At 35.4% G+C, this 23,261-nt stretch overlaps 2 protein-coding genes across 6 annotated transcripts; both read right to left on the reverse strand.

Annotated features, from left to right (window-relative positions):
- Positions 1–427: 427 nt before the first annotated feature.
- On the reverse strand, positions 428–12,220 carry LOC133305403 (DNA repair protein recA homolog 3, mitochondrial). 3 transcript variants are annotated; one of them, XR_009750762.1, is made up of 9 exons: positions 12,017–12,220; positions 11,594–11,648; positions 10,361–10,578; positions 9,867–9,954; positions 8,643–8,815; positions 7,766–7,912; positions 6,314–6,448; positions 659–1,200; positions 428–565 (listed from the first exon to the last, which is right to left on the reverse strand). XR_009750762.1 is itself a non-coding variant. In XM_061505618.1 (8 exons), exons 1-8 carry the CDS (start codon positions 12,074–12,076, stop codon positions 814–816), a joined length of 1,263 nt encoding a protein of 420 aa, XP_061361602.1. In that variant the 5' UTR covers positions 12,077–12,220; the 3' UTR covers positions 428–813. The 3 variants fall into 3 exon arrangements, 2 of the variants coding, with proteins under 2 accessions (XP_061361602.1, XP_061361603.1); XM_061505618.1 differs by having other exon boundaries at positions 428–1,200; XM_061505619.1 differs by lacking the exons at positions 428–565; positions 659–1,200 and adding an exon at positions 4,119–4,680.
- A 1,796-nt stretch (positions 12,221–14,016) lies between these two features.
- LOC133305315 (nucleosome assembly protein 1;3) lies at positions 14,017–17,152 on the reverse strand. 3 transcript variants are annotated; one of them, XM_061505487.1, is made up of 12 exons: positions 16,949–17,149; positions 16,826–16,869; positions 16,581–16,676; positions 16,197–16,289; positions 15,980–16,058; positions 15,837–15,898; positions 15,547–15,731; positions 15,251–15,428; positions 15,088–15,131; positions 14,703–14,913; positions 14,562–14,576; positions 14,022–14,415 (listed from the first exon to the last, which is right to left on the reverse strand). In XM_061505487.1, the coding sequence occupies exons 1-12, from the start codon at positions 16,992–16,994 to the stop codon at positions 14,347–14,349; spliced, it is 1,122 nt and encodes a 373-aa protein (XP_061361471.1). In that variant the 5' UTR covers positions 16,995–17,149; the 3' UTR covers positions 14,022–14,346. The 3 variants fall into 3 exon arrangements, with proteins under 3 accessions (XP_061361473.1, XP_061361472.1, XP_061361471.1); XM_061505489.1 differs by lacking the exon at positions 14,562–14,576 and having other exon boundaries at positions 14,017–14,412; positions 16,949–17,152; XM_061505488.1 differs by lacking the exon at positions 14,562–14,576 and having other exon boundaries at positions 14,017–14,415; positions 16,949–17,152.
- Positions 17,153–23,261: the final 6,109 nt, after the last annotated feature.

Genomic DNA, 23,261 nt, shown 5'->3' on the forward strand with positions numbered 1-23,261 from the left:
CTGGTCTCTAAGAATGGAAGTTTCAAGTTTGACTATCTGACGCTCCGATTACAAGCTTCACTCACTCAAAATGCCAGAGCTGAAACCTTGATATTTAACGGTGAACACGAACCAAATATGCCATAACTAAGGGGAATTTTTTATATGCCAAAAGTTATTATGGAAATTTTATTTTTCTCAGATGTTTAAATAAAAAGAGTATAAAAGAAATATGAAAAAAATGTTTGACCTTTTAAATGATAAAATTTGTATCATTTCACTTTCACAAAAAGGTGAGACCCACGCATTTATTTTTTTTGTCCACTTTTTCTTTCCCATAATTTATCTCCTTCTCTGATTTAATATAACACAACTTTATATCCTTTTTAAAATGACACACACTTCTCCCAAAAAATATATATAGAAACAAAGATATCAAATGAGAAACATATGCACCATTATACAAATTGCATAGCAAAATCCTTACAAATAATTGGTGATGACTCAACTCTGGAGTAATGATGACCTTGATTCCTAACCAGTTAGTCCTGTCCTTTCTTACCTTACATGTCCCATATGACTCGGCCTGTATAAAATGACCAAAAAAAAAAAACTCAATTTACAGGTGGTAAAGTAACTTGAACATTTGACCGCAAGCAAGAATGATGAGATTCCAAACCAGAAGTATTCGAGGCATCTTTCGCTTTTTAGGACCTTCTTCATTTGAGTGGACCATTTTATGGCCAATTCATCAGGCCATAGGCCATAGCATACATAAATCACATGGGTCCATATTGAGCCAGGGAAAATAGAGTTAGCCATGCATTCACAAAATCATGCTTCTACAACAGCTGCGGCTTCTTCGTCAGTAGAATCAAGGGTGGCAATTTCTTCCGTAACATCTCCATTAATTACATCTGACTCTGGCACCTTTTCTGTCTCAGCATTGAGAAGCTTCTCCCTGAGCTTCATTTCTAGTTCTTCTAATGCACTAAAATTCTCAGCCAGGAAATTCTTAAGGGCATCCTTACCGCGGAAATTTTGTTCGTTATAGTAATACATTGCACCAGCCTTTGTGATCAGTTTGTGTTTTACGCTCAACTCTATAATCTCTGCTTCTCTACATATACCCTTTCCAAATTCAAGCTCGAATGTAGCAGTTCTAAATGGAGGGGCAAGCTTGTTCTTCACAACCTTGACAAGAACTTGGCTTCCTAAAATCTGTATAAATAAAAATCCATAAACGATAAATATTCATATCAGAAATTAGACCTAATGAATTCAATGAAATCTTAAGACCCCAAATATTGCACAAGGAGAGATCAAATATAAAAGATCAAGAGCAGGGGGAAAAGAGAGAGAGAGAGAGATCCAAGATGGAAAGGGAAAAGCTTAACCCCTAACAGATATCCATCACAATCCAAAGTAGGGACTGCATGGATAGTACTAAAAAGATGTTCAATGCATTTAGTATTTTACAGTTGACAACTTCTTCCACAATAGAAAGGGTATATGTCACCCAACTAGTTTAGCCAAAAGAATTGATGACAAAGAGTTGAAAAAAGAGATAGTCTTATTGATAAAATTGTTTGTTACATCTGTACAATTGCTCTCTATTTAAAGAGACTAAATAACCTAATGGGCTAAGCCCAAAGAAGATTCTAGAATGAAAATAAATAAACAAATACTATTATTTACAACACTCCCCCCTCAAGCTGAGGAATAGATATTTATCATTCCCAGCTTGCAAGTAAGCTCTTGAAACCTTTCTGAGGGAAGTCCTTTTGTTAGAATATCAGCTAATTGACGTCCAGAAGAGATGTATGGAGTGGTGATCAACTCACTATCAAGCTTCTCTTTGATAAAATGGCGGTCGACCTCAATGTGCTTAGTCCGATCATGTTGAACTGGATTATGAGCTATACAAATAGCGGACTTATTATCACAAAACAACTTCATAGGTCCTTCACATCTTATTTTAAGATCACAAAGTATAATTTTCATCCACAATAATTCACAAACGCCTTGAGCCATAGCTCGAAATTCAGCCTCAGCACTCGATCTAGCAACCACGTCCTGCTTCTTACTCCTCCATGTCACCAGGTTACCACAAAGAAACATACAATAACCAGTGGTAGATCGACGATCAGTTACGGATCCAACATAATCAGCATCGTGTTTATCAACTGCCTACATGTGTTTAAGATATTGAAGAATTCTCTCCACTGCCTGCATGTGTTTTTCTTTTGGATTATGCATAAACTGACTTACAATACTGACAACATAAGCAATATCTAGTCTAGTATGAGCCAAATATATCAGTCTCCCAACTAACCGTTGATATTGTCCTTTATCAACTGGAGAACTCTCCTCTTCATAACCTATCGTGATTCTGCTCAATAGGAGTACTAGCGAGTTTACACCCAAATTTTCCCGCTTCTTTAAGAAGATCAAGGACATATTTTCTCTGGCTGATAAAAATTCCTTCCTTTGAATGAGCTACCTCTATCCCTAGGAAATATTTCAATCTCCCAAGATCTTTAATTTCAAACTCAGAGGCTAGCCGTGCTTGTAGAAAATGTTTCTCCGCAATATCATCACCTGTTATAATAATATCATCAACATATACAAGGAGTACAGTTAGCTTCCCATTTTGGGAGTGCTTGAAGAATAATGTGTGATCTCCTTGACTCTGTTTATATCCTAAGGCCAGCATAACCTCAGTAAATCTCTCAAACCAGGCACGAGGAGACTGTTTCAATCCATACAAGGCCTTTTTTAACCTGCAAACTTTATTTCCTCCATCCATAGAGCCAAAGCCAGGTGGGATTTCCATGTAGACTTCTTCTTCTAACTCACCATTAAGGAAAGCATTCTTCACATCAAATTGATTCATATCCCAGTTGTAATGGGCAGCAAGGGACAACAAAGCTCTCACAGTATTCATCTTTGCAACTGGGGCAAAAGTTTCTTCATAATCAATGTCATAGGTCTGAGTGTAACCCTTGGCAACTAATTGAGCCTTATATCTCTCAAGAGTACAATCAGAATTCTATTTCAAGGCGTAAACCCATCTGCACCCTACTGTTTTCTTTCTATCAGGTCTATCAATAACCTCTCATGTTTTATTTTTCTCCAAAGCATTCATCTCATCTTGCATGGCTCGAGCCCAATTCTCATCTTTTAATGCTTCATGTACTGATTTTGGGATTGAGATAGAATCTAGTGCTGAAATAAAGCTTTTGTGCTGCACAGAAAGGTTAGTAGAAGAGACAAAATGAGAGATAGGGTGTTAGGTACAAAATCTTTTCCTTTTTCTTAGGGCAATAAGTAAGTCATCAGAGGTATTGGGTAAGCTATCAGAAGCAACAGGCAAATCATTAGATGAAACAATATTAGGTTCAGAAACAGGAGAAGTAATAATATTAGAATCAGAAACAAGAGATTCAAGACTTACCAGTGGTTCAGACGATTGAGATTGCTGGTGAAGTAGTGTGGGCTGCTTTCTCCTGTGATATACCAACTCAGGTGTCACAATCCTCCGTATTTTCGGTGTATCAGATGGGTCAGACACAAAAGAATCAGAAACAGGAGGAAGAGGTGTAGGAGAAGGCATGGAAAGTTCAGACTCAAAGATAGAAGGTGATGAATCTACTGAAGAACTGTTCTCACCCTGAAGATGAGGACTTGGGAAAAAAGACTCAGATTCATGAAATGTGACATCTATTGAGACAAAGAATTTTCGACTAGCAAGATGATAACACTTGTAGCCTTTCTTATCAGAGGCATAACCAAGGAAGATACATTTGAGAGCCCTAGGATCCAACTTACTGCGAAGATGTTTATGAACGTGGACAAAGACAACACACCCAAACACTCGTGGCTGAAGACTCTGCATAGAGGGAACAGAGGGAAAAAATGAAGTCATTGAGTGAATAGGATTTACATTGTCAAGGACCCGAGAGGGCAAGCGGTTGATTAAGAAAGCTGCAGTAAGAATGGCATCTCCCCAGTAGCATTTGGGTACATGATTCTAAAAAGTAAAGCACGAGCAACTTCAAGAAGATGACGATTCTTTCTCTCACCAACTCCATTTTGTTGAGGTGTCCACACAAGTAAGTTCATGAATCATCCCTGATCTTGGATGAATTTGGAAAGACACTGATTCACATATTCGGTACCATTGTCAGACCTTAGTCTTTTAATTCTTTTTCCAAATTGGGTCTCAATCATTTTATAAAATCGAAAGAATAACTGTGGTATCTCAGATTTTTCATGCATTAAATAAACCCAAGTTACACGAGTGCAATCATCAATGAAAGAAACAAACCATTTATTACCAGAAGCACGAGGAACTTTAGAAGGACCCCAAACATTAGAATGAACAAGATCAAAAGGCTCAACACTTTTAATGGTACAAGAAGGAAAAGAGACACGATGGTGTTTAACAAACTCACAAACATCACAATGAAAACACTCAATAGACTTAGACAAAAATAATGATGGAAATAAAGACTTAAGCAAACGAAATGGAGGATGCCCCAAGCGTTTATGATGGAGTCAAATCAAAGAGTCGGCAGTAGACTGAGACTGAGTCAACAAGGTGTGATCTTTAGCATACTTTGCAGAAGATTCTGGCACCAGATAGTACAGCCCACCTTGCTCTTTAGCACCCCCAATCGTCTTCCCCGTGACGAGATCCTGAAAAACGCAACGAGTAGGGAAGAAAGTTACAGTGCAATTCAAATCTTTGGTAATTTTATGGATAGAAAGAAGATTAGTGGAGAGTTTGGGAACATAAAGAACATTTTGGAGATGTAAGGAAGGCTGTAAATATATGTTACCGGAACCCGCAACTGATGTATGTGAGCCATCAGCTACAGCTATTGTATGAGTGCCAATAGTAGGGTTATAAGAATGAAAGGAGTCAGCACGACAAGCCATATGATCAGTAGCGCCAGAATCAATAATCCAAGAATGTTTAAAATCAGTACAAGAAGAAAGAAAAGAATGAACAGTGGAGCTCATACCAGTCATGGCCAAAGCCCTAGTATTAGATGGCTTACTCAGAAAATCAAGCATAGTACGAATCTGCTCCAACTCATCTCGGCGAATAGAAATAAATTCCGAAGATGCACCATTTGAACCAGCCATAATATTGAGGTGAAAATCACACAAACGCAAATCCAAATGATGTCTGACCGAAGAGAAAAACACAGATCTGGAAAGAGGAGACAAAACCAAGTAGGAAAAGTTTTTTTTTTTGCGTGAACAGTTACCGGTGAACAGTAGCGATGAACAGTGCGCGTGAACAATTTTTTTTTTTTGGAGCTGTTCCGGTCGTCTGATTAAAAAGAAACCTCCGTAGAATGATAGATCTAAGAAAACAGAGTAAAACAGGGGTCCTCACGGTCCAAAAGGTCCCCGGAAATTTTTTTCCAGTGGCGGCGAGAGGCAAATAGGGTTTGGTTTTTAAAGGCGGTGATTTGCAGAAGTAGAGCCCTCAGAATCGAGAGCTCTGATACCAAGTTGAAAAAAGAGATAGTCTTATTGATAAAATTGTTTGTTACATCTGTACAATTGCTCTCTATTTAAAGAGACTAAATAACCTACTGGGCTAAGCCCAAAGAAGATTCTAGAATGAAAATAAATAAACAAATACTATTATTTACAACACAAAGGCCTTCCCCAAAAATTTACAACATTGATCTCAAATGAATAATTTTGGTATCTTTTCTCTTTTTATAGTCTATATACTCCATACTAAACACCAAAAGCTATTTTACTGCAGGACATGGAATACATTGATTATGAAAGATTATAGATATATTCTTTTTATACAATGATAACACTGGAGTTTGAACCTATAACCTCATGCAAATAATCCAAACCTCTCACCACTAGCTTACTCCTAGTGGCTTAAAAATTAGAGAGATTTTAAACAAGGAGCAAGCAAGCAAATTCAATTAATTTATGCTCTCCTGTTTCATAATGCATGGATCAGAACAGTTAGTAAATTATTAGGATTGCAGTAAGTTCATTTGTGGTTATATTCTTACTTATTCATGCAAATTTTTTGAGAAGTCTAGGTACCATAAGAGGATATCACTGAGTTCAAAAGGTTGACATCCAAACCACTCATTTGTCCAAAACATATCAACCAGATGAAGCAACTTGGAGTATAGATTAAAATAGAAAGCCTAGTTCAGAACAGAACATTGCTGATTCCAGCAGACTGAGTTCACATATTATGCTTTTTTTAAACAATAACATTTGAACAGGCTTGCCAATACAGGCAGGAAGCATGGCAGCAGAAGAATTAATAAATGATTACCTCTTCACCCTTCTTGACAAACCCTATTCTCTTGATATTTAGCCGCACAGAAGCATAGAATTTCAATGCATTACCACCACAAGTGACTTCAGTGGGCCCACCGAAACCCCCAAAAGTAGTAAGCTTTGATCTCACCTGAAGAAACATACAAAAGAACTCTCATTAAAAGACAAGCACATCCCTCTGGTAAATTGAATAAAAGTACTCATACCCAAACAAGAATATATATAGGGGATATAGTTTCTCATGTTGCATGCGACAATTTGTCCCATGCAACACACAAAAAAGTGGGTGGAACCCACCTAGGAGAAGAGAGAGAAAGAAAATAAGTGGGTGTCATCTACTTTTTAGTGTGTTGTATAAGATAAATTGTCTCATACAACATGAGAAACTATATTCCCACATATATATCCCCATGAAATCCCAACTTTATATGCAGCCTTACTCTGCATTTTTTGCAAAGAGGTTGCTTCCTATATTCAAGCTAGTGACGTTGGAGCAACTTTACCACTGCTCCAGGCTTGCCTTCTTGGCAAGTCATTAAATATAAAAAAAACAGTAAAAGATAATATCATCCAACTCATTAACATTCCTTAGGATCAAACAACTAGTTCAAAAGCACATACAATCAAATCTAGGCCTGGCAGGGCAAGCACAACTTGCCATAAGTTTACAAAATAGGTTCACTGGTACATGGCAGACTAATGCATGGGCATGGCCAATAGATAATTACAATATCTAATCAAATTAGATAATCTGAAAAGCAAAAGTACATCAACACATATTCTGATATTTACACCAACAATGAACCCCAACTATTTTGTTCCTTAATATTCATAAAACATTTTTTTTTAATTTAAAAGAAGAAATAGAATGAAGAAGTTCCTGCAATCTATAACTTTTGGTATCAAAGGTTTACACAAAAGTCATGCCCTAAATTTTGCATGCATGCAGCTTACCTGCATAAAAAAGAAAGATGATTAATTGTAGCTTGTTGAAACTTAAGGGTTTAGACAAGGAAAGTGAAAAAAGATAGAAACACGGCTAACAATGTATTATAAGATTGATATTTAATAATAAGTTACTCAAATACAATAACAATCATGTATATATACTACTAATTAGATCACATGAGAATACTACTAGTACAAGCCCAAGCAAAAGCCTAATAGGCTAATACTAATAAGACTAACAACCTCAAACAATTATGATAATGGAACCGGTCTAAATGAATATAATATTGGCTCAACCAATGACTGGAAAGTGAAACAGCCTTGCTCAGCATAAGTCAATAAAACATAGTCATAGACCTAGACGAAAATGGTAGAGGGCAGACTAAGGTAAACAAAAATATCCTACACATGCTAAATTGCTCGAGTTAAAATTAAATAATATTCACAATCTGACCAAAGGAAAATTAACAACAGTGCAATGAACAACTTTTACTGATACCTGGTTTATAAAAATCAATATACTTTGAGAAAGTGACAAGGAGTGGCTCAATTTTCGAAGAGCCTGGCTCATCAACCTAGCCTGCATTGCCATGTGAGCATCACCCATCTCCCCATCAAGCTCACCTTTAGGAACAAGAGCTGCCACCTATCAATGAAAAGACAGCAAAAAGTTAGTAGACATATACCCAAACTTCTGAGATATTCAAATCAATGCAACAAGATTTAAATGACATAATATAAACATATAGAAGTAAATATTTAATAAAAGGGAGAAGTACAGGAAAAGGTCAAAGAGGAAGTCTAAAAATTATGCTCATTTTTTCCACTGTTAAATCAAACTCACAAGTCTACAAAAGAGGGTTTAAGATGAAAAAATGCAAAACATTAAAAATAATAACAATTTTATTTAAGAAATTTTAAAATTAGACCCTATGTCTAGGTTAAAAAAATATATCCCCTTTAGAACAATTTTCTAGTTTCCACATCACATATCTCATCCTCCCTTATAATCAAACAGGAACAATATAGGAAGCCAGAAATATCTCCAGCTGATAAGCATCAATAAAAACAGAATTTGATATAGGGATCCACCAACACGCATAAATCAATATATTTCTTACAACAATGAAAATCCTTTTATAGGACGAGTATTTTACAATAAATAGGTATATTTCAATGGTTATTGGCTAAAATCACGTTCTACAATAAGATATTGGATGATGAAAGTATGTCAATTCATGCACCAATTTAATAGATCCTATAAGTCTATATCGGATAAGGATATTTGTACAGCTACCAGTGTAATAATTAACAAGTTACAAAAACAACCAAGGAAAGTATTAACAGAAACAAAAGAAAAAGAGCTCCATACTTACACTGTCAACAACAATTACATCAACTGAACCACTACGTATTAAGGTATCCACAAGACTAAGTGCTTGTTCACCACAATCTGGTTGTGAGAGAAGCAAGTTCTCAGTATTCACACCAATAGACTCTGCAAGTGTCCTATCAAGAGCATGCTCAGCATCAACAAATGCACAATAGCCTGCATGAAACAAAAATATCAATGTCTGCATAGACCAACTAACTAAATCATAGTACTAAATATACAGGTCTCCTTATCTTCATTAATAATTTATTATGATTAAACTAACGGCAAATAAGCTTGAAGGATTAACATAACCTCCAAATATACTTATTTCACAAAATTTAAACCAGACACAATATACCTCTTCCTCCTCTATCAAAATAATAAGGGAAGTAAAGAACAGAACATATCCCAGTTAACAACTTGAAATCTGCTAGAAGCCTAGCACCTACAAATTGTTGGCACAGTATTGTAGCAGGAATAGAGAAAATGAGAAACCTTGAATAGAATTAAACCACCAATTTTTCACTTACAAATAATGTTAGTAAAAAGTGCATTCTAAGAAACTGAGTAATACATTCATTAAGAAGTCATAAGGGGGGAAAAATACAACCACAATATTACCTCAACCAAGCATGAGAGAGAGAGAGAGAGAGAGGGGCGGGGGGGATTAAATCAACTGATAGAGACCCACCCAAGATTAAGGGTACCGTAGAATGCGGGATTACATATGAATATTCCACAATTCGCTAAAAAGAATTCAGTTGGGGGAATTTGATTTGGCAGGAGAAATGAAGGAAAGTAGAGAGAGCATGGAAAGGGATTGGGATCTGGAATCTAGTTTGGGTCATTGGACTTGGGAGAGAGTAGAGCCTCTCCAATTGCTCTACACTGTCATATTTCCTTTCTTTCTTTCTTTCTTTCTTTCTTGTAATTTCCTTGTTTTTCCATTGTGCTGATCAGCTTTTGGCAAAAAAATTCGTTCTACCTGTATGGTTATTCAATATATCAATAATAAAAGCTTTCTGTTTCCCATCACATTTCCTTCTTTGCGAGATTATTCTGTTATTCGGTTGGGTCCTATCATAAACTGTGAGTCAGTGACTACTGTAAGAATGACAATTACTAAGGTTATGGTCACATCTATTATAGTTAAGTCCTAATACAATACATCCAAAATGCAATAGACTTTATAATTATCACTGCAAAAGTAGCATATAAAGATAACCTCCATGCTTCTGTGCCTCTGCAATCACATGTAAACCAAGAGTTGTTTTTCCAGAAGCCTCTGGACCATATATTTCCACAACACGACCCTACAACATCAAACAGTTACATCCAATAATCAGCATATTTCTATTTCCCGATGAAACATACAGTTGAGTCTCCCCTCCCTCTTATTGCAGATACATACATATATACATACGACAGAGAAAAACATTTCTGGATAATGAGGCATTGCTTGCTTTTCAGTTTCCACATGAATAATTGTAGGTATCAGCCAAAAAAAACAGGCAGAGACAATTTTTTTCATCATATCAGATGAAATTGTAGAGTGTAAATGACATAGACTTGCCCAAAGGAAATAGGCAAAATCAATGTAGAAGGAAAACAGACAAATCGGGGGACAACAAAATCTCTGTCATCAATAAAAAAAGTTCAAAGTTCATTCATATATAACAAATGAGCAAAAAACTTCTTTATGCAATGATCTAAGAATACCTTTGGAAGTCCACCAACTCCTAGTGCTATATCAAGAGCAAAAGAACCAGTAGACACAACAGGTACATGTTTAGGTGAGACAGTGCGACCAAGCCACATGATAGATCCCTTTCCAAATGCAGAAGTGATCTGATCAAGGGCTTGTTGAAGGGCCAACTCTTTCTTAGACATGTTCTCTTCACCAGAGTCACTCGCATCAGATTTAGAGCGCCTTCTACCTTCAGGTATGTAGAAATGGAAAACGTTGTCAACTTCAAATCAGTACAAACTCCAAGAAAAATTAAAAGGTGATAAGAAACTACAGCAGAATGATCTGAACCACGCATTATTTACTACAAATATGTTATTGAAATCAGTATGACATCAATAACAGAGGTAAACATGTACAGAAACTGGTATAACTCTCTCTGAACAAGAAAATACAAATACAGCAGGCAATTCAAGTCCTTGTTCTCTCCCCCCCTTTCCAAACTCACTTCTTTCCTCCTTTTCTCTTCCCACTCTTCCTATTTTCAGTCCTCGCTTTCCTTCCTAACCATCTAACCAGTTCCCTTCCTGATTTCTCTCCTATCCTGCCACATGAGCACAAGGCTACATAGCTGTCCCATGTTATTTTCCCATCCTCTCTTGCTACTTCCCACGTGATCCTCCCCAATCCCGTTACTCATCCCGTTCCTACTTATTTGCACCTTAGCCAACATTAGGGTTCCTAACAAAAGGGGAGACTGAGAAAACTGTTGCAGAAAGAAAAAACAGAGACCCCGAGTTCATTTGTGCTTACTATAATTCAAATACACAAAAATATGCAAAAAAAACATTTTTAATTTTTTGTTCTGGTTTGGTTCAACACATGAATACATCAATTCAGATGTCAAAATTAAGGAGAATAATTCATGCCCTAGGACATTATATCTTTACAAATTTCCAGTATCCCGTATCATGTAGAGAAAAATCACTGTTAGGACTCACCAAAAGCACCTTGGGCTAAACTGGACAGTGAGCCAAACCCCAACTCCTGATTATCATAATTTCTTTCCGATATAAATTAACCCAAAGGTGGAAACTTGTTTTCAAATTTCAACTCCTACCACGTGATGAAAGATATAATAATCTTTTTTGCATGCTGATTTGCATACATAACCTTTCAATATAAACTAATTCCTTCAAATTATTATCTTTTGGCTTCAGATAAAGGGGAGGGAAGAAAGCAAGAAAGTTTCCAAAAAAAAATACCTTTAGATGAAAAGCTCAAAATCTGAGAAGTGCCGAATATTCCTAGTTTAAAGCCCTGTAAATGAAAGCAAGAAATAGGTAAATAAATTACTGATTATGCACCAATATCAGTATCGGAAACTAAAAGAAAAAGAAGAAGCAAAAAGAGAGTGGAAAATGGTTATATATTTATCCATATTCCATGACCATCAGGCCCATGCTTAACTCAAATGTGACAGAGAACTGCATAGAATCCATCAAATGAGAAGAATACATAAACCGAAGAAGAGAGAGGAAAGAGGGGATGGTGGGGGGAACTTAAACATGTCTTTGATAACAAAATATGATCATAAATAACCGATCACTGTGTATGAACATAATCAACTGACTGATTAAAAAGGGATGGTGGGTAAATGCAAACAAAGAGGGCATGTAAGAACGAACCTGAGGGACGAACAGAGAGCGTGTGAGAAGGGAAGTGTTGCGAAGCAGCCTCGTCGCCATAGAAGCAGCTTTGCGGGTTCAAAGTTCCCCCCTTAAAAGGAAGAAGCTTTGTTCAACAATGAAGGCAAACGGAATGGTTTTTATGTTGATGCATGTCATCAGGTGAAGTGACTCGCACCCTTTCGCACTGCGCTTGCTGGGTGTTTTTGCTTTGTTTTTTTTTTTTTTTTTTTTTTAGGGTTTAATGGGGCGTTTTATTTCCCTCCCTTTTCAATTCCTATTTATTTCCACCACAGTCAAGTTAGTGTTGTGATATGTCGATGTCGGGTGAAGGAGAACACAAGAGCGAGCCTATTCGTTGCTCCTATGCCTCTGTCTGGAGTCAACCAAATAACGTAAAAATCTTCATTGGGCCGGGCCTATCATTTCAAAGTTGTAAATGGCCTTCCAGAAATTCCCCACATTCCACACCGTTTTAAGAAGTTTTTATTTTTATTTTATTTTTTTAAATAAAGAGGGGCTAAGCCCCAGAAGTTTTTATTTTAAATGATATAAAATTATGTCATTTTAAGAGAGACACACACAAAATAATGATTTTTTATTTAAAATTTAAATTAAAAAAAACACTCACTTTCTCGTCCATGATTTTCATTCCTTATGTCTATCTCTCTTCTAAAATGACATAACGTATGTTCTTTAAAAGGACAAACATCAAACCCAAAGAAAATTCATATCCATTTTTTTTTGGCTAAATAAATCAAGGGTTTCATGAATATAAATATATAATTTTGCATTGTACTTATTGTGTCATGTCGTATACATATAAATATTGTGGATTCCACTGCGTAGAAAAAAAACATTTCATGTGGCAGTTCTATTTCGCATGGCACTTCTATTTCGCATGAAGCAATTGCAAAAACATTTCATGTTATTCAAAAAGTATTAAGCCCACATCAATATGTACACTTTTCTTTGTTCGGGTACACTGGTGAAAAGAAGAAGCAAAAAACAGAAGAAAACAAAACTATGACCTTGGTAGTTATTAGGGCTACATCCATAAAATCAACGAGGGATCTAGTAAAGAGTAAGACTAGTGTCGATATTGACTCACAGTTTTGCTAGAAAAATCAGCTATGCTGTTATGTTCCCTTAAGAGTATGGTGTAAGTAGATTTCCCACCTTGGCAAGTAGCTCAAGAACATTGCATAAGATCGTTGCATACTTGTGGTATGAAGAGGGAAAGCGCATATCTTGAGTCAGTGCTGCAAACGACTTTGAGAGTTTAGCTTGGAGATTATCAGAGAATCCAGCAACCCGGGATCCATCATGTTGTCTTTTCGATGCTCCACTTTGAGTACAGTAAAACAGAGCTTTCTAAAATTGACTAATAATTAATAGGGTCGGTTGACGAATATCAAACAAGTGTTCAAGGGCATTGATGTTCCTTAGGGAGTACGGATTCAAACCCAATTGCGCTTCTTCATTAATATCCAATCCCCCTTCCCACACAGGACACGTTATTACGTTCCCCGCCCCCGAGAGTCGGAGAATAACCTCGCAAGTGGAGGGCAATAGCCCCTTGCATATGAATCTACATCCTTAGTACCTTTCCCTTGCTGAAAAGAACGATTCCTTGATAAAACTAAACCACCCAACTTGTTTTTCGCCCGCCATTAATTATTAATTAAATGTATCAATATTATGGGAAATACAACAATAATGTTGTACGATAAACTATAAAGTAAAAGTTTCCAATATCATACACTTTTACCAGTTATCGGTATCTCTTCAGCGTGCATAAATAACGCGATCCACTTATCAACAAACAATACCTTATTTTCAGCTAACATTATTAAGCAGAATACCTAAAGAAAACAATTACAGATATTACTCGTGTATAAATAGTCTTGAACCTTTTAAATTTAAGGAAATACTGATCCAATTTGTTATTATTAAAATACTTCAAAAATTTAATATTCAAAACAACGTAGACATGTAAAAAAAGGACGACGAGAGCTATGAAAAAGTTGTTAAATGCAAGGAAAAAATACTAAATAGTTGACGAAGCACAAACTATATATTTCAAGTATACGACACCGACGTCCAAATCCAGCAATAACAAATCACAGTATCCTAACTAGGTAAACCACATTCTCTCGAAACGGGCGGAAAATAGGAGAAAGGAACTCAACAAAATCAGACAACCAAGATTTACGGAGGAAGATGAATTAGGCATGATTTAAAACCACATGAAATCCTCTTTTGCATCAGACATCATCGTACACCAATGAAACTCAACTGCATAAATAACCCTCCGTAGAAATTAAATTCTACTGTTGCTTGCACTCTGGAGGACGCTCACCCTGCTGACCATCACCAAGCTGTGCTCTTCCGCTCTTCTGAGGATTTGCGGTCAACATGAAAATCAGGCATGTAAGTTTCAGTTGCCAGCGGAAAAAAAGAGAGAGAATAATAATGCATGACTCCAACATATGTATCATTGATCATTCCACTTCAGTTAGATCACAAGATCAAAACATCTTACCTTGCGTGCTGATGACTGCAGCAACATTCCAAACAAATTGTCGACACAGGAGAGATCAAAAAACAAAAAAAAAATCATTCAGATTCAAACCACAAATACAAAACAATTACGGGTTTCAGAAAAGTATTTTAAGTATTATACCTTCTTTTTAGTCTTGCTTTCTTCCTCATCTTCGTCGTCGTCATCATCTTCTTCTTCATCGTCATCTTCCTCCTCCTCTTCATCATCATCCTCTTCAACATCTTCATCATCATCGTCGTCATCCTCCAAGTCAAATTCTCCCTCTCCCTGAATGGCCTCCCCAGTAAACCATGATACAGCATGGGGGATAATCTTGTCTCTTATTGTTGACCTAAACAAGTATAACAATTTGTCAAGGATAGATTCAAAAATCACGATTACAAAATACAAAAGGGGTTGAGGAATACAAATGTCAGCAATTACAGTTAAAAAGCAGAAACGTAACATATTGGAAACTCAAAAACATGCCACGGCTAATACAGAGTAAAAGGTAATTAAAGCTCACCCAATGTCATAGTCTTGTTCCATCTGATTCTGAAGCTCCTCAGCCTGCATAAAAATGAATTGGTTATAGCCAAAAAAAGTTGTCCTGTCTATAGCAACAGTATAAAAGTTAAAATTTACTGAATATTATTTCTAGTTGAGTTTAACTAAATGGAAATCAATACCATATCTTCATCAATGTCCTCATCATCTTCAGGAACTTGTGGTGGATTGAAGAAATTGAAGAAGCTCTCACAGTTCTCAGTTTTGGTAATTGGTTTAGCATTCTTTGAACCCTTCTTAGGCTTTTTCTTAAGAAGCTTCTGGGTCAAGCATTTTCCTGGGAGCCACTGAATTTCAGTCCTACAAGAAAAAGCAGCAAAAAATTTATTCAAGAGAAAGCCAACCCCTTATGACATGATTGTAAACTAGTATGGACAACAAACAGTGTGATTGCGCAAAAGGAAAAAGAACAATTTACCCAATTGCTTTCTCCAATATTGGTTCATCCTCATCAATCATATGATATGTTTTTGTCAAAACAGAATTTGTAAAATAAGGATTGGAATCAAAGAAAAAATCAAGCTTGAATCCTTTAGGGTTTTCAATCCTGCTCCACTTGATATCTTTGAGAAACTTGAGAGCACCTTCATCGCGCTCCGAAATCTGTTTTTCATAAGGAAGCAATGAAAGGATACCTAACATGAGACTTGATGCAAAACATATATAAGATCAATAAAAAAAGTTAACTGTCGAACACAACCAACTAACCTCCTCAGCTAACACTTCATTATTCTTCATTGCAGTGAGCCAAAATGCAGGCACTCCATTCTCTACAAAAAAAAAAAAACAGTTGTATCAACTATTAAGGAATCAAAACACCGTCAAAAAAAGTGTGTATGTCTAATTATCACCTTTATCCTCTTCAGTATCAGGTGTTGTTTCATTTGCTATCCCTTCAACATCAGTAACACCATTAACTATATCATAGCGCTGCATTCATTCATAATAAGTTAAGAGATAAACATATCAATACATCTATTGTCCCAATACGGCTCAGAAACATGATTTTTAAATTCTAAAACTGATTAAAAGAAAATAACATAGCTTATAACATCATATGCAACTGACCTTTGTGTACAGCGGTTGATACAAATTTTGGTATTTGGCCTCAAGAGCTGCTCTCTCCTCAAAAAATTTTGCCTCCATTTCATCGAGCTGACCCTGTAAGGTCAGGAAAAAAAATCAAAAGCTAATAAAAAGCAACCATACAACAATACGAGGGAAGCTCCAAAACATAAAACGCCATCTTGATGCACAAGTCACCCATTAACATCTAGTATTTACAAGTAAGGCCATAACACAACATCTTACATATATTCCCGACCAATTTAAAATGAAAAGACAAACCAATACCAATTAATAAATTGTATGATACACAAACATGAAGAATAAATATAAACAACCCACGTAAATTAGGATTACAACTGCAAATTTCAGGAAGCGATTATATACCTGTAACTCTCTGAGAAACTCAACACGCTTCCTCACATTAGGAGTAAGGGACTCTAGAACATCGGAGTGCTGCCCAGCCAGACTCTGTATCTTGCTCTGCGCACAGAGTAAACATTCAAAAAAAACATAAAAAATCCAAATAGAATAATTAATATATAAAAATGAAAAAACCCAAATCTTAATCTAAAATTTCGTAGAACAAAATACTCAAAGTAAAGGGCAAATTGAATAAAAGGAATACAGACCTTAAGAGCATTGACAAGGTCTGCTCTGTTCTCCTCATTGAGAGCTTCACCGAAAATTCAAAATCAATGGATAGCTAAAAAAAATGCAGTAAAAAAAAATTAAAAAGAAGAAAAGTGCAGCACCAGAAGTGAGATCGGTGACATTGAAGGTAGCCTTGTCGTTACTCATTGCAGGGATGCGAAGAGAAAGAAGTGAAGAAATGTTAAACCCTAGAGGAGAAGAAAAAGAGTAAAGAGGGTTTCTTTGTTGCTAAACGAGGCCACCCTCGAATCCTCTTTCTCTCCCTCCTTTTCCAACCCTTGATACCTCCTCTCTCTATTTATTGCCTAGGGCTTCCCTTCTTTCTTCTTTTCTTTCTTTGTTTAGTTTTGATGAAGACCTGTCCATTAAATGCTATGGGGGCCCAACCCAACTTAGCATGCTTCGGAAAGCCCTATCTCATATGGCCCAGTCCTAGAAAACCAAACCAATATTATTTATATTTTAAATAACTAGAAAAAAAATTACACAATACAATGGATTTTCAATGTTTTGTTTTCTAATTGGGAAATAAAATTTATTGCAATCAATGTTATTAAATCTGGATTGAATCGACCAATTCGACATAGAAATTGGCAAACCCTGCATGTGATTTGACTCGAAAATTGGCAAATCAGACATATAATCGGTCTAGTATTGGATCAGCTGTGTAATTAGTGAAATTCGGTTGACTCAACTGATTTTCAATAAAACTAATGGTTTTACCTAATTGAAAAATCAACACGCATAATAAGACAAGGCTACAACTTTAAAGATGGAAAGTTCACAATAGATAACTCGCTTGTAAGTGATAGCTTAAAGGCTTTAACTTCTCATTTTGTGGGTATTTTGGGACAAACCTTGATCAAGCACCACATCTTTCTAACTTTCAAAGAAGATATAGAATGGTTTCCAAAGGTTAGCACTTTGATAAATGGACAATATAAAGAGCTATTACACTCCATGGCAGCCAGTTTGTACTACCTAGCCCTTATCCCGTTCTTTATACATCATAAACTTATATTTTGAATATGAGCTTTTACCAAATGATGTTTAATGTAAGTTATTCTATGTTATGTCTTTCCCAAAGGCAGGTTCGAAAATTGATAAAATTGGTTCATGTTTTCTTCCCATTAAATGTTTAGGCTTGTGTGATAATTGATAAGGATTATTAATGGTGTTGGTTTGAGTTTGAAGTGAGAAAGGGGATATACGTGGAAGGGGTTGCTCTGTTTGTATATGAAGCATGGCCATCACTTTCTTTGATAAATTCAAGTTTTTGCCAAAGTATTTTGTTTGTTTATTTACAAATACATCCGGCTTATTAAAACACTTTACACTTCAATTGAAATTGTTACAATAAATATTGGTTGAAATAGTGATTTACTTGTTGAACCCGTGATTCATTGATCTAATATCCTCGTTGAGTCAATGAGTGGTATTTCGAATAATTGTCTTTTTCAATGTATGGTTTGTATCAAACCAAAAACCAATTTTTATGTATGTGTATAGGTCAATATTCATGGTATGATAGTAATAAAACTAATTTTAGGGTTCCTTTTGAGCATTTACAAACTTTTGAATTTGTTTTACTATTTTTCATAATTTTCTATGATCATACGACATTACTACACAAATTGAAAAAATAAAATTTTTGATTTTAAGACGCACTGATAAAATCCACAAAATTTTAATTACGTAAGTGGTGCCTTTATTATGGAGGGATTAAACAAGTCAATAGATAAAAGCAAATAAAGAGGATTAAAAAATAATATATTTCTTATGTTGTATGAGATAATTTTGTGTCATAAAATACACATAAAAATGGTGGGATAAAAAAAAATAAAAGAAAAAATAATAATGTTTATATGTGTATGAGAAAAAATTATTTGGTACAACATGAAAAATATATTTTTCTTAAAAAAAAAGATAGGATGGATGTTTGTCCTATTTACGTGTGTCGTGTGTATATTTCTCCCTTCCTAAATTTTGGATTTAAATAAAAAGTAAGATGAATGTTTATACAATTCAATAAGTGAATCAAAGGTGAATATGATTTATACAATTCAACAACTATTTATAGGACCCCGATTGATTTTCTGCTGATCCTGCCAACAAAAATTCTAATCTGAATACAAAATATCAGTCATACACAACAATTTATACCACCTATTTCACCTGTACTTAATCCACATACTCGCAACTTATCTTGCAGCCTGATTTTGATTATTAAATTGATATAATTTAAGTAAACGGTCTTCATTTGAATTATAGATCTAAATTTTAGCTTTTTATAATCCTTGTTTTCAGGTTCAGGTTCGTGTAAATTCATATATGAACCAAACAGGGGGTTGAGTCATGTCTTCCAACACGAGCAAAATTCCATTTGTAAATGAAGTTGTCAGGTGAGTTATAGGTAGTGTTTGGTTACGGAGAAATGAATATTTTCGAAGTGTATGTGGAATTGTGATGAACCGACGTTTGGTGGAAACATTTCGGTAGTTCTGTCCGTCAATTGGTTTTGCCTAGCAATCGAGGAAAACAAGTAAAAAACTGGTTAAAATACTATTTAGGAAGCCGTCTGAGAAGGTGGTATTGCTGTGAAAAGCGGATAAATGAAAAAAGGGGATGAAAACCATGACAACTTTACCCCTCCTTCTGTCAAAAAAGCGGATAAGTAAAAAAAAGGTGGTATTGCAGGCCGCTCGGAGATAGGACAATTTAATGGAGACCTCACTGCACAAGTCCAAGAAAAAGAATTGAGAATACATGTTGGAAAATCATAATTTTATAAAAAGGTTAATTTCATAATTTTCATTATTTTTCCCATCAAAAATTTATTTTCAACCAAACACACATCAAGATATTTAACCCAATTTTCCTTGTAATATTTTGTGCTACCAAACAACTTTTTTTAAACTTTCTTACCAAACTAACTTTCCAACGTCGTTCCTTGTAATTACATTTATCCACTTTAAAAAAATTTCTTTCGAACCAAACACTATCATAGAGTTTTCTTTTAACTTTCCTACAAGTCCGAGATTATATCAATTAAATATTTAAACCACTTTCATTAAACATAGACTAACGAGAGAATAGGGATATACCAATTAAATATCTATGACCCAAATTATGTTTTGAATACATGATAGTTTTGGAAATTTTGAAGTTTACTAAATTAAACATGACATCATTTAATTAAGCACGTCAGAAAGTCTAAATTAGGAGCACATCTTTTGTACTACATGCACATCAATCATTGGGTGCGACAGTGTATTTACATTATGTATTATCGGTAATACATATTATAAAATACAAAAAAAAAAAAAAATCTCCAATATAATAACAGCTGATATGACACGCTTCTATGGGTCCGTTGTAACTACTCCTGTAATATATTAGATTTTTTGCTAAGTTAGGTGCAAGACCGAGTATAAAAATTGGTCTACTAATTAGTTTAAATGAGATATAATGTAGTTGCATTTCATATATATATTGATATGATTCAAAAGTTAGGATTAAACTACACGAGTCATTGGTTTCAAAGATTTTTTTACGATAAAAGCAAATGTCTTTTGTTGCATGAATGCCAACCCCTATCTATCTCTATGGATTTAACAGGAAGTATTGGCTTTTTATTGGAGCTCCACCTTGTGAGCCTGTAGAGTGGAGAGTGTCTAATATGTCGAGTTGGTTTTCTGCCTCCATCCCCAATGGTGACCATTTGATACATGCCTTGTTGATGCTTTAAGTGAACATACCCTGAACCTAGAGCTGCTAGCTAGTGAGCTTGATGGATACTCCTCCTCCTCCAAACTCTTTAGGTGCTGTTTTTCGGGTGTCTTCCCCCCCCCCCCTATTTCATTGACCATTTATTTTAGGTATATCTCCAGAAGCTATATTTTCTATTAGCTTACAAGTTAACTGAAAAGAAGAGCTTTGATTTGTTTGGAGAAAATGGGCAGTGTTGTGAGTGTATCATCCAAAGCAAGGACAAGGCTTTGATCAAATTTTGCCCCTTGTTAAATACTACATATAAATTAACTGATAGGTTTATCATTCTATTGAAACACCTGTTAATTTTTGTTTTCTGGAACTTTTGCGTTGGAAAGATACTAGGACAATTGCAAAAGTAGTTCATTTGATTTTGGATTTATTCCTCTACCCCATCATAGATGATGCATGTCTGGCATTGCTGTATACTCTCTAATTGATGTCATTGTTTCTGCATTAATTTTGAAATATTATATCCTGCTATAAATTGAGTCACTTAATTTTAGCATATATTGGAAAATGGAAACTCTAATCATCAGCCATTATTGCTACCTCACTCTGGGTATCTTTGTAATGCTTGCATCTTTTATTCTGTGTTTCCTTTTGGCATGACACGTTAAGGTTACTCCTTTATAATTGTATTAAATGATGAGATTGAGATCCAATCACCCGTATCCAAGTGTATAGCTATTGCCCTCTACGGGGATCAATGAAACTAGCCGCTAGCCTTATGTATTAGAGTAATTTGAAACGTAATTAAGTTATGGTAATTTGAAATTAAGAGCTAATGCATCACAAGTTTTATGTTGTGAGCCAGGGTTGCTACTACTAAGACATCAGCATAAAACATTAAAACATCAATGTGCAAGAGTCTTGCCCTTTTTATTTTACCGTTCACTGTTGGCAGGTTTTAGACTTAAAAATTGTAAATTCAGTCCAAATTGTTAGCGTTGGCATGAAAGGCATGAATCATGCTAGTTCTTGCCAAATCCAACGCCAAAATTGAAACACGTGGCACTCATGTCCTACACGATTTATATATAACTGAATGAAGACGTGGGTTTTAAAGTTTCGAAATTCCATCCTTGCTAGTTATGTTTTATGATCGAATTGTTAATATTGGATCTCGGTTTGGCGAACCTAATGGGAATTAGGAAAAGAACACATTCATCTTCTGTCATGATGCGATTACAATGATGAGGTTCAGCAGCACATATTGAGTGGTTAATTTTGAGCCACGTTTTTCATCTTCTGTCATGATGCGAAAAGGCAAATTCAAATGTGTGCCACGTTAATCCCTAATCAAGCCCAGCCCAGCTCACAATTATTAAGGCAACAAGGTTAGGTGGCTATCATATCCCCCCCATTCAGCGAAACGACATGGCACTAACGTCGTTGCAAGAGCCCACGGTTTTTGGCTCTCCAACTTTTTGGAGCGATCGGCACCGAGCTTTTCCGTATTCCCCGAGCCACGATTACATTAGGGGACTGTTTGGTACATGGAACTTAAAGGGATACCTAGGAATTTGATAGTGCAAATTTTGTATACCCATATTTGGTACAAGGAAAATATAAATTTTGCCTTGGTATATTTTATCACCAGGTTTTAATTTTACACTACCAACAAGCCAAAATAAATGCCTAATTGGACATGGTAACTTTTTATACCTACCTATTGGGTATCCATTTACATATTTTAAAGACAAAAATACCTTTGTATACATCTTTTGGCACTGCTGTTTTATGATTTCTGTTTCTATTAGTTTTTTTGTTCTGGTTTCTTGTTCGACGATCCGGCTGCCGCTGCAATTTAGATCACTTGGGAAGTAGCGAGTTTAGAAACTTCTTTCAGTGAGGAGGGGAATTCGTTAATTGATATTCTATGATTTCTGTTTCTAAATCATGTTTAAAGTTATCTATTACGAGAGATGGTAGTTTCGTAAAAGTAACTTATTTTTCCAGTAATATTTTAATATCAACTAAACATTAGTTTAGTAAAATTAATAAATATTTTCGGTAATATTTTGACTTATCAAACACTTTTTTCGTATTATTTCCGGTCACATTTTTTTTTAACTATATTTTCAATAATCGTAATAATCAGATATTAAAAAATTACTCCTAATCAGATATTAAAAAATTACTCCTATACCAAACGCCCCTGTGCGTTGTCCTTAATCCTTATCCATGTGTTCAGGCGGTGGCAATAGCTCGTAAACACTGAGGTCAACACTTAACATCATTTTCATGTAAACCTAACTATGATACCACGGAATATTTTCATAATAAGGGATTTGACAAACTCGATAAAGCTGGTGTTACAACATTACACAGATGGAATCGGTTGTAACACTTGGCACTCATGCACATGGCTGCCGACAACAATGATTCCAATAACCGCATGGACCGTAACCGTTAAAATTTTCCACAACAATTTTATCTATTCGCCGTTAATTAAAAGACGATTCTATCCATCGAAGCATGAAAACGTGGCTGTTGGTTTGAGTTTCCGAAAATAGACAGGCACGGAGATACGCTGTTTTCGTGCGTGTCACAGTGTCAGTCCCTTAAGTGTCCTTTTTTTTTCTTTATTATAAAGAAAATTTCATTTTTAATTTCCACATTTATTTATCATCTATAAAT

Source organism: Gastrolobium bilobum, unplaced genomic scaffold (assembly GCF_033153095.1).
Source record: "Gastrolobium bilobum isolate Gb01-03AN ecotype WA unplaced genomic scaffold, APGP_CSIRO_Gbil_v1 utg1221, whole genome shotgun sequence".
Classification (NCBI taxonomy): Eukaryota; Viridiplantae; Streptophyta; class Magnoliopsida; order Fabales; family Fabaceae; genus Gastrolobium; species Gastrolobium bilobum.

Excerpts from the sequence above, each read along its gene's own strand:
- LOC133305315 (XM_061505487.1), bottom strand. The coding sequence starts at position 16,994 with ATGAGTAACGACAAGGCTACCTTCAATGTCACCGATCTCACTTCTG. Across the intron at positions 16,290-16,580 it reads AGTTTCTCAGAGAGTTACAG|GGTCAGCTCGATGAAATGGA; the intron begins GTATATAATCGC and ends CTGACCTTACAG. Across the intron at positions 15,899-15,979 it reads TGATACTGAAGAGGATAAAG|AGAATGGAGTGCCTGCATTT; the intron begins GTGATAATTAGA and ends TTTTTTTTGTAG.
- LOC133305403 (XM_061505618.1), bottom strand. The coding sequence starts at position 12,076 with ATGGCGACGAGGCTGCTTCGCAACACTTCCCTTCTCACACGCTCTCTG. Across the intron at positions 7,913-8,642 it reads ATGTAATTGTTGTTGACAGT|GTGGCAGCTCTTGTTCCTAA; the intron begins GTAAGTATGGAG and ends TTTCATTGATAG. Across the intron at positions 6,449-7,765 it reads TATTGATTTTTATAAACCAG|GTGAGATCAAAGCTTACTAC; the intron begins GTATCAGTAAAA and ends ATGTTTCTTCAG.